Source organism: Pelophylax lessonae, assembly GCF_965119305.1.
Source record: "Pelophylax lessonae genome assembly, chromosome: 3".
In the NCBI taxonomy this organism is placed as follows: domain Eukaryota; kingdom Metazoa; phylum Chordata; class Amphibia; order Anura; family Ranidae; genus Pelophylax; species Pelophylax lessonae.
In genome coordinates, this window is record NC_138770.1 from 187,003,682 (window position 1) to 187,018,136 (window position 14,455).

The 14,455-nt window shown below is 45.9% G+C and overlaps 1 protein-coding gene across 3 annotated transcripts in view; it reads right to left on the bottom strand.

Moving 5' to 3' along the window:
* TFDP2 (transcription factor Dp-2) overlaps positions 1-14,455 on the bottom strand; it is a 170,752-nt gene that overhangs the window by 34,019 nt on the left and 122,278 nt on the right. For all 3 annotated transcript variants that reach the window (XM_082251674.1, XM_082251672.1, XM_082251673.1), the window contains 3 exons: positions 13,472-13,634; positions 11,143-11,286; positions 2,339-2,407 (listed from right to left, as the gene is read on the bottom strand). In XM_082251674.1, the coding sequence (XP_082107800.1) occupies positions 2,339-2,407; positions 11,143-11,286; positions 13,472-13,634 (376 nt within the window). The remainder of the gene's footprint in view (positions 1-2,338; positions 2,408-11,142; positions 11,287-13,471; positions 13,635-14,455) is intronic.

The window sequence follows — 14,455 nt, forward strand, 5'->3', positions numbered from 1 at the left end:
GCTATAGCAGTAGGGGGACTCCCACCGACCAGCAAGATAGCTAATCAAGCAGGTCACCCTGGTCGATGACGCAGTCTCAGCTGAGGTGTGGAGTCTAAGTACTAACTGGGATTCGCTGGAGCTCCTGATGGTGGAGATGGGTTTTACTGTGTGTTAGTACCATGTCGTGGACTTCAGGATCGCCCCACCAGGAGGTGAGCAAGCTGGGGTCCAGAAGCAGATAAGCAGGTAAGGATCAAATAGAAGCATAGTTGGTAAACAGGCCACAGGTCGAGAACAAGTGGTTACAGGTTGTGATCAGGCAGACGCGTAGTTGAGGAACAAGCCAAAGGTCAGTAATACGTGTTAGCAAAAAAAAAAAAAATGGAGGACAGCAGGGAACACAAGAGTGAGATATTGGCTGGATAGAGCACAATAATCTGGCAAATAGGAAGTGCAGAGACAAGGCTTAAATCAAGAAGTTCATGGGAGGAGCAAAAGCGTTCAAGGCTCAGCAAAAGTCAAGGCACAAGGCAGGGTTGTCCAATGGCCCTGACACACTACTGAATCGTGATTGCTACATTTTCTTCTAATAGGCAACTATTAATAAAGTGACCTTGACCTGACCCCAAAACATTTCAATGTTAATAGAAGTGCTTAAGTGCAGGGATCTTGTGTTACCTGCAAGTCCTTGTTAATCTTTAAATCATTTCCCATATCCCTTTTGATCTATCTTGGATCATAAGCCTAGGCTGTACATGGAGCTCTGACGGAGTCACACATCCCCCAGTTCTCTTGTTGTGTCATTCAACTATTAGTTGCCAGAAGCTTACTGGCCAGCAAAGACCCTGTTTTATGTCAAAAGAGCATACAGCATTCATCAGTAGAAGTCTTCTGCTGATGAATAATGTAGACTTCAAAATAATATTCCACAAAACATGTCTAAGATTTTTTTTATGAAGAAATGGAACTTATTGAATATGGCGATACAAACACAGATCATGATATAAAGAAAGTTAGGTGCAGGAAAGTAAAGGCAGAGGGTAGTACAGTGATCCAGGCAGGAATAGGGCAAGGATACACAGAGACCCAGACAGACAGCAGGGCACACTGTGTTTTAGACAGGCAGAGTGAAGGATATAAAGAGATTCTGGCAGGTGGGTTGAAGGACACACCGAGATCCAGGTAGGCAGACCACACAACACACAGTAATCCAGGCAGACTGAAAGCAGGACACACAATAATATAGGAAGGCAGAAGACAGGACACATATGCCTCGTTTCCACTGAGCGGAACGGTTCGGGTCGGCACAGTTTGGAAGGGTTAGAATGGTCTGGTCTATTCAGGTGAGCGTTTCCACTGCAAGTCGGGCCACCAGGGACCATGCGGGGTTTACACCAAATGAGGTGTTTGTTTTGCTCTTTCATTTGACGTGAGCACTGAAGTTTTCCTGTCCGCCAATCAGTGGAATCTATTGTGTTACGCCAGTAGCTCCGCCCTAACCGTACCGTACCATTTCCTATGGCCCTACATCTGAAGCAGGACCAGGAATGGTGCGGTTTGGTTCGGTTGTATGGGCCACTTTCATAATGGAAACATTCAAATTAGCGTACCGTACCGAACCGACCCGAACCGATCCGCTCAGTGGAAACGAGGCAATAGTGACCCAGGCAGATGAAGGGTAGGACACAATGATTCAGACAGGCAAAGGGAATAACACATTGATCTTGCCAGGTAGAAGGGAGTTAGTCACCAAGCAAGCTTGTCTCCAAGTAGAGAGCAACCCAAATAAGCAGCTATCAGGTAATGAGGAGACGTGATATAGAGCCTACAGATGACTGTGCACAAAAGGAAACCAATGGGTCCTCAGCAAGATCACTTCTGTTTTCCTCCCCTGATAAGCCAGTGCCAGAGGCGCTTGCAGTGTTCTTCTCCTACCCCCTCCCCATAATAAAGACACTAATTTTCTCATGATGCAGCCACTCATATTTAGGAACCCAGTGGCCAGCATGAATGAATATAGGCTGCCAGACCATGCTTACACATTCAGTCTCTTCCACTGAATCGGCTAGGCAAATACAAGCAATATCTTTATGTTCACTCAACTGTTTTTTTTTTTTTTGCTCCAATTTTCGTAAGCCATTTCCATTAGGTTTGCTTGGGCCAACATGCAAAAACCATTCAAATTCAGACTTTCATTATTTATCTGCAAATGCAGTATTGACAGATGGTATCAATACTTCAAATAAGGCCCATTATGTTTTAATATTTCCAAACTTATATTAATTAGTTTGGAATTATTATTAATCATTATTAACACAAGGTGATGGTGTATGATATCTCAATGAGGATTAGGTACCTGCAGCAGCAGCTCCTGGAGCTGAGCACTCTTTTGTTTGATGCGTTCTATTCTCCTTTGTTTCTCCACCTGAAATTCCAGAGGATAAAATAAGTGAAAATATGACAACTGAATCCATTATCAATCTCAACAATGCAAACCTTTAAACATCTGTTGGACAATCACCATTACTGGTTTATTTAAACTCTGAAAGAGAGAAAGTCCTTTTTTTGTAGAATTCAAGAGCAATTCCACTAAGTAGATGTGGCAAGAAGAGTGTAAAAAGTTAATTACCTTTACTTATATGCTCATGTCTGGCTAAATAGTAAAGTGGCATTTACAATTTCAGACGACTGCATGTCCCAATCTTCCTACTTCATTCTATTCAATAGTTAAACAAGAAAAGTGTTTACCTCTCATTAAGGCCATGGCAAGCATTCAGACTGCAAACCAAAATGCAGAGATCTTGCCTTGAGTGTTCCCAAAACAAGAAACTATTTCTCAACTCTTCAACATCAACCAAAAACGAAAATGGGAATTTTGGGCATGTTAGCTTTCTATTTAGAGCAACACTGGTCCAAAGAAGTAAGAGAGGCTACAGAACAAAAACACTTCTGTAGATGTCGATTCATAATTAGCATAGCAATAGAGAAAATAGAAATGGGATTGCTTATACTGTTTGAAACAGGAAAAAACATTAAAAGTGGAAGAAAAGCCTAAAAACTTTAAAAATTTTCCCTCTCATCCTCTTATTGATTCTGCCTAACCTGTATTAAAAAAAAAAAAAAAAAAAGTGTGTAGTTACCATTTTTTTTTTTATTCTGCTCCGGTCATGTGATATACCACAGCTCTGCCTCCCCTGTGTCATTGAGCAGCTGCTGCAGGGGAGAGGAGGGAGTGCCAATAACAACCCCACTATGGGAGCCTATGGGTGAAGTCATGACTCCTCAAATTTCCAGCCATTGTCAAGTGCTGTGTGAGCTGCAGGATCACGTAACTGGACCGCATATTCAAAAGGTATATTTCTAATTAGGTTTTAATAGGGGGTTACAAAAATGGGATTTTTGACTTACCGTAAAAGCCATTTCTCTGATGTTTATTGACGGACACAGCTTCTGATCTCCATAATGATTGGGTTATACTGCCCCCTACAGGAGTAGGACACTAGGCAGAAAAAAAAAGTCTGGCTACACCTATGGGCAGTCCCAGGGAGTATACTTCCTCTCTCTGCTATAGGCACTGAGTTTAGTTACAAGCAGTCAAAAGAATTACAACTCCACAGAGGGGTGGGTGTTGTGTCTTTCAAGGAACATAGGAGAAACCAATTTTACGGTAAGTCAAAAATCTCATTTTCTCTTTCGTTCATTGATGGACTCAGCTTCTGATCTCCATAACCGTAGGGACGTCCCAAAGCAGCCTTAAATGTGAGGAGTGGGAACAGCAAAAAAATTCCCAAGCCTAAAACAGTAGCCAACTAGGCAACAGAAGCTCAACCAAAACAACTGGAGCCCACCTGAAAAAAAAAAAAAAACAATACACCCTCAAAGAGGATCAGGTTCTCTCAAAACCAGCCTGCAAAACCTTGCGGCCAAAAGAAGCATTCCGCGGATGCCAACACATCCACTTTATAAAAGTGTGCACCGACGACCAGATGGCCACCTTGCAAACCTGCGTCACTGACGCCTGATGACGGAAAGGCCCAGGAGGCACTAAGTGCCCTAGTAGAGTGCATCTTAACAGAGAAAGAAGGGACCTGACCCTTGATGGAATAGGCCTGAATCACTGTCTGTTTAATCCATCTGGAAATGGTCTCAGAGGAAGCGGACAACCCTTTTCGAGGCCCATCTATGAGCACAAACAGTAAATCTGACTCCCTGAAATACTCCGTAGCTGCCAGGTACACCCTAATTGCCCGGACCACATCCAAGGCATGCAAGGCAATTTCCGTCAGATGTTTCATTCTGAGACCCAGGGAAGGCAACACAATGTTTTCATTCCTTTTGGAAGAACGATGGACAGGGGCGAAGAACCACCATATCTCTGAATAACCAGGTAATGCCGCCAGTTCCGGCACCCTGCCCGCAGAGGTGATAGCCACCAAAAAAAAAAAAAAAACACCTTCTGAGATAGCTAGATAGATAGTAAGCAAGGGGACCTCCCAAAGGCTCTCAAAGGGAGGCTTTTGGAGGACCGAAAGCACCAAATTGAGGTCCCAAGCCAGCAATGGAGACCGCACTGGAGGAACCAAATGTCAGACACCCTGAAGAAAGGTACGCACAAGGGAGCGTTTAGCCAAGGGTCGTTTGGAAGAAGACCGCTAAAGCCGACACCTGGCCCTTGATGGTACTCCAGGCCAATTTCTGTTCAACCCCCCTCTGAAGGAAGGTCAAGATCAAAGCCACGAGAAGGAGCGAGGCTGGACCTCAAGAGACTCAACCCACGCAATGTACGTCTTCCACATACAATGGTAGATCTTCCTAGAGGTAGATTTCTTAGCTTTTAACAGTGTAGGAATCACTGACTCGGATAAACCTCTATTCTTCAGCACCTAGCGTTCAACACCTAAGCCGTCAAAGCCAGTGACTGTAAAGCAGGATGGAAGATCGGTCCTTGGGACAGCAGACCCTTCCCGAGAGGAAGCTTCCAAGGAACGTCGGTGACCAGCTGCACCAGATTGGTATACCAAGCCCAGCGAGGCCAGTCTGGAGCCCCTAAGATGACTGGAATCCCTTCTGCCTCAATCTTGCGTAGAAGTCTTGGCAGAAGCTTGACAGGAGGGAAGGCATAAATCAGACGATACTGACCCCACTGGGCCACCAGCGCGTCTGTGGCATCCGCCAGAGGATCCCTTGACCAAGCCACAAACCTTTGCACTATTCTGTTGAGCCGAGAAGCCAACAGATCCACCTCAGGGGATGCCCCACTGGAGACACAACTGATTAAACACCTCCAGATGAAGGGACCACTCTCCCCTTGGTCCAACGCCTGCCGACTGAGGTAATCTGCCTGCCAGTTTTCCCCCCTGGGAATGTGTACAGTGGAGAGGGCTGGAACGAACAGTTCTGCCCACCATAGAATGCTGGCTACCTCCAGATCCAACAGGAAACTTCTTGTGCCCCCTTGGTGATTGACATAAGCCAGGGCCATGGCATTGTCCGATTGAATGCACACTAGACAACCCTGAAGACGATCCGTCCAATGGTCCAGACACAGTCTGATCGCTCATTCCAAGACATTGATCGGTAGTCTGGACTCTTCCAGTGTCCAGATCTTCTGAGCAGAATGCTTGCTGAGAATGCCTCCCCAGGCAGGCTGGCATCTGTAGTGACCACTTTTCAATGCAAGGGGAGGAAGGATTTGTCCAGCCAAAGTGCTGGAGATTGAAACCACCATATCAGGGACTCCTTCGTTCCCCGACTTAGGGACCTCTTATGGAATTGTGCAAACAGAACCACCTCGTAGGTAGACACCATCAGGCCTAGCACCCACATGCAAGTCCGGAGGGATGACCATCTGCTGGACAGCAGGAGATGAATTGTAGCCTGCAAATTCTGGAGTTTGTCCAGAGGAAGGAGCACTCTGGCTAAGGCAGAGTTCAGAGTCAGACCCAGATAGTCCAGCTTTGTGGATGGAACCAGAGCAGACTTCTGAAAATTCATAATCTAGACAAACTCCCGCAGAGTTCGTATGGTGATCTCCAGGTTTTCCACCAGAGCAGTAGGCGAGTCCGCTCACAGAAGGAGATTGTCCAAGTAGCCCAGTAGCGTGATCCCCCGTTGGCATAACAAAGCTAGCACCGGGGCTAACACTTTTGTGAAGACCTGAGGAGCAGAGGCGAGACCAAAAGGTAACACCACAAACTGCTAATGCTCCTCTCCAAAGGCAAGGCAGAGGAAGGTCTGGTGACTGGCACATATTGGAATGTGAAGGTAAGCATCCTAGAGATCAATAGAGGCAAGAAAATCCCCCTGACGCAGGCATGCCACCACCGTGCGAATGGACTCCATTCTGAACTTCTGTACCTGCACAAAGCAGTTCAGTGCCTTGATGTCCAGGATTGGACACACCTTGCCTTCCTTCCTGGGAAATGTAAACAGGTTTGAGTAAAAACCCTGAAAACGTTTAGAAGTCAAAACCAGGGCAATCACCCCTAGGAGTAACAGGTCTGGTCCTGCCGCAAACAAACCCTGTAAGCTGCCCGGGGACAAGAGCAATTTGGAAGGAAAGAACCTTGGGGGACAAGAGCGAAACTCAAACTTGTAGCCGGACCGAATGACTTTGTGGACCCACTTGTCTTGTACCAGGGAAGTCCACGGGTCCAGCAAACAAGCCAAGACATCCCCCATCCCCGATACAGGTGAGGGCGCACCTTCATGCTGAAGAAGCCCTGTCCGTGGGTCTGGAGAAAGCCGCTCTTGGCTTGCCAGACCAGGTTCATTTGGATCCTCCAGAGGAGGCCCTGGAAAGGCTTCAAGCCCTTGTCAGTCGTCCCTGAGGGACAAAAAACTTATGAGCAGAGAAGGAGGGCCCACGTCTATGACGAGGTTCCTTGCCCTTAGTAGCCTGAAGAAGAAAGTTACTCTTCCCCCCTGTGAGACCTTTTATGATGTCATTCAGGGTAGCTCCAAACAGACAATCTCCTTGAAAGGGAAGATAAGTCAAGGTCTTTTTAGAAGTCTGGCCTGCAGACCAGCATTTGAGCCAAAAGACACGTTGAAGGACCGAAACAGAGCCGAGCCACTAGGGGATCCGCTTCCAAAGAGGCACACACAGATAAATTGCAGCCCCTGCATTAGCTGGTCCCCCAGCTCAGCAAAGACAGGGGGGAACTGTTCTCCCTCCAGGTCAAGGCGTAAAAGTTTAGCCCACTCTGTCAGAGTTTGTGACACCAGGGCAATGGTGAATACCTGCCTCAGTGCCGAACCAGAGTGTACATATTGCGGGCCACAGCCTTCGCCTTCCTGTCAGCTGAATCCTTAAAGGCCGGGGACTCTTCAAGCGGAAACATGGTTGCCTTGTTCAATCTGGAGTCCAGAGGGTCCACCACCGATGGAACAGTCTACTTTTAAATAAGGGACTCCTCATAGGAGTAACGCCTAGAAAATCGCATAGGGACCCCAAGTGGACGCATTGCTTGTCTCTGCTATTTAGCGACAAGTCTGTCAAAATAGGCGGGGAAAGGTAACAGCTTTGGTGCTCTGCATGGCTTGTGAGTGCCAAAAGGGAAACTGCACCTCCGTCGCAGCTGCATCCTCCATCTTCAAGGTTACAATCAGTGGTCCCACCAGCACCTTTTAGTGCGCGGTGGCAGACGTGGAGGAATTATCCTATCAGAGGATTCCGGGCGTGTGGTTGCAGACTTAGCAGGATGACCCACGCCCACGGTGGCCGAATCAGATTCAGGATCGATGAGACAGAAGAGGCAGGGGAAGGTGGGGGGGCGCTTTTTTGCTAGCCTGCTGCCCGAAAGCTACCTCCACCCGGGACATAAAGGACTCCAGGACTGCTGTCAGTGCATCGATGGATGGCTGGGACCCGGAGGGCCCCGCAGCCTCAGAGAGGGGATCAGGTGGGGAGATGTGCTCCAAAGGCTCTATGAGTCACCAGGGGGACCCCACGAAGTGTAAAACGCTGCAAGGGACAACCCCCACCACGCTGGCAGTACCACCCAGTCGCCAGGCACAAGCACCAAGCGATCCTCAGCAAAGAGGGAGAGAACCCCACCAGACTCACCACCAAGCAGAAATAGCCACCTGCAGCTACCAGGATAATTTGCACTCCACGTGCGGCGATTAGGAAGGGAAAGGATACAGGAGTCAGCACCAGGGGATGAGGAGGGGCTCCCACCGCAAAAATCATCACCTACAGGGCTCCAATGTCATGGCCGCCGCTATTTTCAATGGCAAACCACCGCAAAATGGCCACCGGGCTACACAAAAATGGGCGGCATGCATAGAAACACACAGGCTACAACAAAATGGGGGCCCCCGTGGCACCACGAGGCTCACAGGGACCCAGGCCTCAAGGACAGACACAGGCAGGACGGGGGCCCTGGCAGGAGCCGCCACCAGGTACAACCCCCTCCCCCCACAGTTGATTGTTCAGTCACTGGTGTCGCGCCCCCGGCCCCCATCACCACCATAGCTACCTTCCCCCACACCAGGAGGTGGACCAGACCACCCAAACAGCCCCAGCATATGTGGAGGGGGGGGTAAGATAGGGACAGATGAAAAGTGGGGTTCCTGATGGGAAGGAGGGGAGCCCGGGGGTCCGACTGTCCCAAGGAGGAGCCCACATCCACCCCAAATTCCTCCAGGGGGAGAGGGGGGGGGGGACAGCTACTCACCGTACCAGGAACCAGGCGGGCACTGCCCCAGACAGAACCCCTCTTCATCCAAATGGGGGGGCTGTCGGCCAGGAGGAGCACTACGACCATGGGCAGAGACCCGTTCATATGCAACCTTGCGAGGCATTTAACTCGCAGGCCAGCCCCCATCCAGTCGGGCTATGTCATGGCCAGGCAAAAAATTTGGGGGAGCATACCCATGTATTTCCAAAGCTGCTGCAGCTATGAACCAAAAGACATGTATATTAAAAAAGAATAGCGCGCAAATGCAAAAGAAATTACTACCAAATCTGAAGAGAGTCCATAAATAAAAATGGGGGTTTGGTCCCAAAGGCTGGATTCATCTCTTTTTCATGGACAAAGGCTGGATTCATCTCTTTTTCATGGATAGTGTAGGACCCACTGATAATGGGGTACTTTGACGCAGTAGTGGGCTTGAGCACGATATGGCCATATGGTGGGACCAAACCCCCATTTTTATTTATGTACTCAATCAGTGTCCACCATCAAGTGGATATAGGAGGAGTCCCCTGTAGTGCATTTGCACATCTTCCCCAGCAAGGAGTGTTATCTCCAAGGGTTAGAAAGGCTGGATTCATCTCTTTTTCATGGATAGTGTAGGACCCACTGATAATGGGGTACTTTGACGCAGTAGTGGGCTTGAGCACGATATGGCCATATGTCATGGCCAACCTAGTGCGCGCTCGCTGGCTAGACTGGGGTGACCACTGGATTTAGATTATTCAGCCCTTCGCCCAATCCGGTAGTTGATTGTAGATCTCACAGGAAAAACCAAGGGAAAAAAAAATTTCTATTGAAAAAGAAAAAATGTGCCAGGACCAAAGATCCCAGCAAGGAACTAGGTCCTTACTCCTGACTAGGCAGAAAAGAACTGAGTGCCTATAGCAGAGAGAGGGAGTATACCCCCTAGGATTGCTCATGGGCGTAGCCAGACTTTTTTTCTGCTTAGTGTCTTACTCCTGTAGGGGGCAGTATAACCCCAACGGTTATGGAGATCAGACGCTGTGTCCGTCAATGAACGAAAGAGAAACAACATTTTTGCCATTTTCGGAGATGATATAAGAGTCCTGATGTGGACATTTTATTGGATGGAGCCACCCCAAACAGCTTGCAAAACTCTGACATCTTCCATCCAGATGCAGGATTTTAAAGGATATTTTACTTCTAATAATATTGTCCCTTTTATTGTAAGCAAAAACACCTTTATAAAATATATTTGTACTTGGACCTTGCTTTATTGGATTTAATCAATTCCAACATAAAACAACAGCATAATCCGGTATGATTTATTGTTACTGGAGCAGAAAAAATATACAGTACAAGAACATTTATTAAAGAGTTACTGTTTGAATCATTTAGAAATATATACCATTCTAGAGGATGAAGTAAATCCTGTAAGACTGCAGTATCCTTACATAATGCAGAGTGTGGAAATAGCACAGGATAATGCAGAGCATGTAACACCCCCGCTCCTGCAATGAGACACGGTAGACTGAAGCACACTAGTAATGAGCTGCTGAGTCAGCTGCTCCCCACAGCTGGGTACCTGGACCAGGGCTCACTATATCTAAACCAGGCCTCAAACACAACACTGCACTGAAATGCTGGTTTACAGGCATTCACAAGAAAATGTCCTGAGATTGTAAATAACCTACAGGCTGTCAACATCACAAGGCTGATACATTTATCATTATATCCAGAAGGCCATTAACATTTTTGGAAAACTATGTATACATGCATTATCCAGAAATCATCACCTCTATCCTTGCACTTCAATATTTATTTAGTGGGACATCAACTAACAGATCCATGGTAGGGTCCTTCAAGATCCTAATACAGAACTGTAAAGGTTATGGTTCAGCGAAGGGTGCTGTAAAACATCCAGGGGATAGGACTTTACATTGACCTAGTTCTTATAACCTGCTAAATCGTTGTTTAAAGGACCCTGTCACTATTCCAAAGTTCTTGAACAAAGCCATACCTGTAAAAAGAAGAGCATGAATACTTTCCTCTCCTGCCACCAACACCACAGAACACAGCTCCGTTCATAAAATATCAATCCCCAAACTCTGCTGAGGAATGGCACTTCCAGAAGCATCTCTCTCACAGCTCTCATAGGTTCCTCCTGCTGACTTTTACACCATTATAGAAGATAGTAGTGGTAGTGGCATGAAGGTCAGAATGAAAAAGGAGAAAGCTATGGGGGAGAGAGATATGGGCACTTCAAGATGTCTAAGATCCCCAGAGGGCAATAGGGGACATTCTCATTATCAGTGTTGTTTGGGTAACATGAGAGGTAAGTATTTTCATTCTTCATTTACAGGTAGAGCTTTGCTCGGGAACTTTAGGATAGTGACAGGGTTGCTTTATAGCTGAAGTTCACAGTCATATACTGTACAGTGCATGCATTCTTGTAGCCATGGGAGGAGAGAAGTATTATTTATTTATAGAATATTACCTCTAGATTCTCACATTCCTGGACAGAGTTTGACGGCAGACCAATCCACTTAATTTCCTTCTTCTCCTTAGAGATAATATTCATGGCCATTAGTACATTAAGTGCATCGTATACTCTTCTTCGGATATTCTTCTGATCATAAGCCTGAGACATAAACAAACAATTTCTAATAAGTAACCTATTATTGCTTCGAGAACTAATTGCACTGCAAATGAGTTATCATTCAATATCATACTACTAAATAATTATAAAATCTCCTGTGACATATTATAGCTGTCATATGAGTTAGTGAAAGTATGTCAGCTGGAAGACAAAGTACTCAACCCTGCTACGCAGCAAAGGGTACCTTATTAAAAACCTGTTTCTAAAATATTAATAAAAGCAGACCTGTCAGCTGAAAATGAAAAGATGAACAAAAGATCGGGTAAGTATAGCCTTTCGGTGCGCCCATGGACAGAACAAGCAGTGCAGGCACAGCCTCACTTCATGGAAGAATTTTTTTTCCCTAGAGTTCTTCTTTAACCACTTCAATACTGGGCACTTTTACCCCCTTAATGCCCAGGCTGTCACACTTTGAATGACAATTGCGCGGTCATGCAACGCTGTACCTAAATGATAATTTTATCATTTTTTTCACATAAATAGAGCTTTCTTTTGGTAGTAGTTAATCACTGTTGGGTTATTTTTTTCTAAAAAAAAAAAAAACCTGTAGATTTTGAAAAAAAAAAAAAAAAAAAAAAGAAGAGGTTTTGTTAGTTTCTGTTGGAAAATTTTGTAAATAAGTTTTCTCCTTCACTGATGTGTGCTGATGAGGCTGCACTGACACTGATGAGCTGGCATTGATGAGGAGGCACTAACACACAGCACTGATCTGCATCATTGATGGGCACAGACTGGCATCACTGCTGGGCACTACTGGGGCTGCACTGATGATCAGTGCCCTAAATATCTGTACAGGTCTCCCCTGTGAGGAAATGCTGCCGATCGGCTTTCCTCACACTCTGTCAGTGTGAGGCGAGGAGAGCCGATAAAGGACATTTTCGTGTTTAAATGTGATCAGTGGTGATTGAACACAGCTAATCACATGGGTAAAGAAACATGTCATCGGCTCTTTACCAAGATTGTGGTTGCGCCATATCCCAGTAATACAGCATGCCTGCAACTGCCCCCACGGGTGCACAAATGCGGTAAAACTGGAGTGACATTATATGACATCATCCCAAAACAATGGAGCATCCCTCCCGACGTCATTTGTCTATACAGTGGGCGGGAGGTACTTAAAAAGCAAAGGTCTTTTCCACATACCTTGTGATTCTGCCAACACAGGGACATATACATTACAACAGTGAAAACACACATAACAAGTTTACTAGGAGTTTACCATCCTACTGCAATCTACAGCAAAATTTGCAGAGATCTACACGCATCACGTTTGTGTACCAATTCAAGAAAAAAGATGCGCAATACAAACTTCCCCAGCACTTGTCTTATATTGCCTTTCCATCCTTCACCATCCTTTGCTAGTTATGAACCGATGAGCAGCTGCCATTTTTCTTCTTTGGTTGAAGGCACACAATGGTCTTCACCCAAAAAAGCCATCACTTTAGGTCTATGCATTTCTTTACCCAAAGCGATTTTCTTTCATAAAGATTTTTTTTTCATTATGCTACTGTGTGACCAAGAATTGAAACAACTATCCTGTTGGCTTTAGAACAGACAGAAGAAAATATGACATGCTAGATGTGCTGAAAACGACTATACATTGTGAGTTTTGTACAGATCAATAAGAATTTGAAATCACACAGTCAAAACACAAATGTATCATAGCATTATGTTACACTGTCAATTAAAGCGGAGTTCCAGCCATTTACTCACCTGTCCAACGGTCCAGCGATGCGGCCGCCCGAAGCCTCGATCCTCTCCCTCGGCGCCGGCATCACTGCTGTGGGCACCCGGCTGTGACAGTTTGCGGCTTCACAGCCGGGTACCCACTGCGCATGCGCGAGTCGGGCTGCGCGCCGTGATTGGCCGGCAATCTTCTGGGACCTCTGACGTGTCCCAGAAGATTGCAGGGAGGGAGGGGGAGAGGAGAACTTCCGTTCAGGGCGCCGCGGCGCTCCGAGCGGAAGTGGGAGCGGGTACCTGTCAAAACTAGGTACCCGCTCCCCCCCCCCCAAAAAATGACATGCCAAATGTGGCATGTCGGGGGGTCAGGACTCCCTAAAGCGGAAGTTCCACTTTTGGGTGGAACTCCGCTTTAACGTTGTCAATTTTTGTTAGGCATACAATCAGGGCAGATAAACAGCAAGATGATACACATTTTACTCACCGAATCGGTGGGCAGATGACCTGTAGAGTTGGTAAATTCAGCCACCAACTCATCAGCCACCTCATTGTACGACGTAGTGCCTTTGGTTTGAACCTTTTCACAAACCTTCATAGAGAAATGCCGAAGACCCTTTCCACTCTTCTCTCCTCTTTTGCTCCTCTTGCTTTAGTTTGTAAAAAAAAAAAATGACATACCTTAGTCTTAAAAGTCAATATTATGGCTGAACATTGTTATTACAGGACATCTAAAACCCCCAACTATTTCACACTCTTTACAACCTTGGATCAACTTCTAATACTCACAAAATGAGAAGATAAACACGGATACATTGCATGTACATCACTTTTAGATATACAGTGCTCAGCACAAATGAGTACACCCCTTTTGAAAAGTAAGAATTTTTTCAATAGCTCAATGAACAAAAGCACCATTTCCAAAACTTTGTTTAGCTCATTACATGAAAGTAAGGTTAATAATAAGACTTAGATTACAAAATCTTCAGTTTTACTCAAATTCGTTTATGCAAAAATAAATGCACGCCACAAAAAAAAAAAAAACTACTACATGTAGTATTTTGGATGACCTCCATGATTTGTAGGACAGCACCAAGTCTTCTAGGCATGGAATGAACAAGTTGGCAACATATTGCAACATCTATCTTTTTCAATTGTTCATTAATGACCTCTTTTAGAGCCTGGATGCTGGATGGAAAGTGATGCTCAACTTGTCTCTTCAGAATTCCCCATAGGTGTTCGATTGGGTTCAGATGAGGTGACATACTTGGCTACTGAATCACTTTTATCCTGTTGTTCTTCAAAAATGCAACAGTGGCCTTAGATGTGTGTTTTGGATCATTGTCATGTTGGCAAAGCGCATAACAACCAAGGGCATGAAGTGCTGGTAGCATCTTCTCTATCACTATAGAGCAGTACATCTGTGAATTCATGATGCCATCTATGAAATGCAGCTCCCCGACACAAGCAG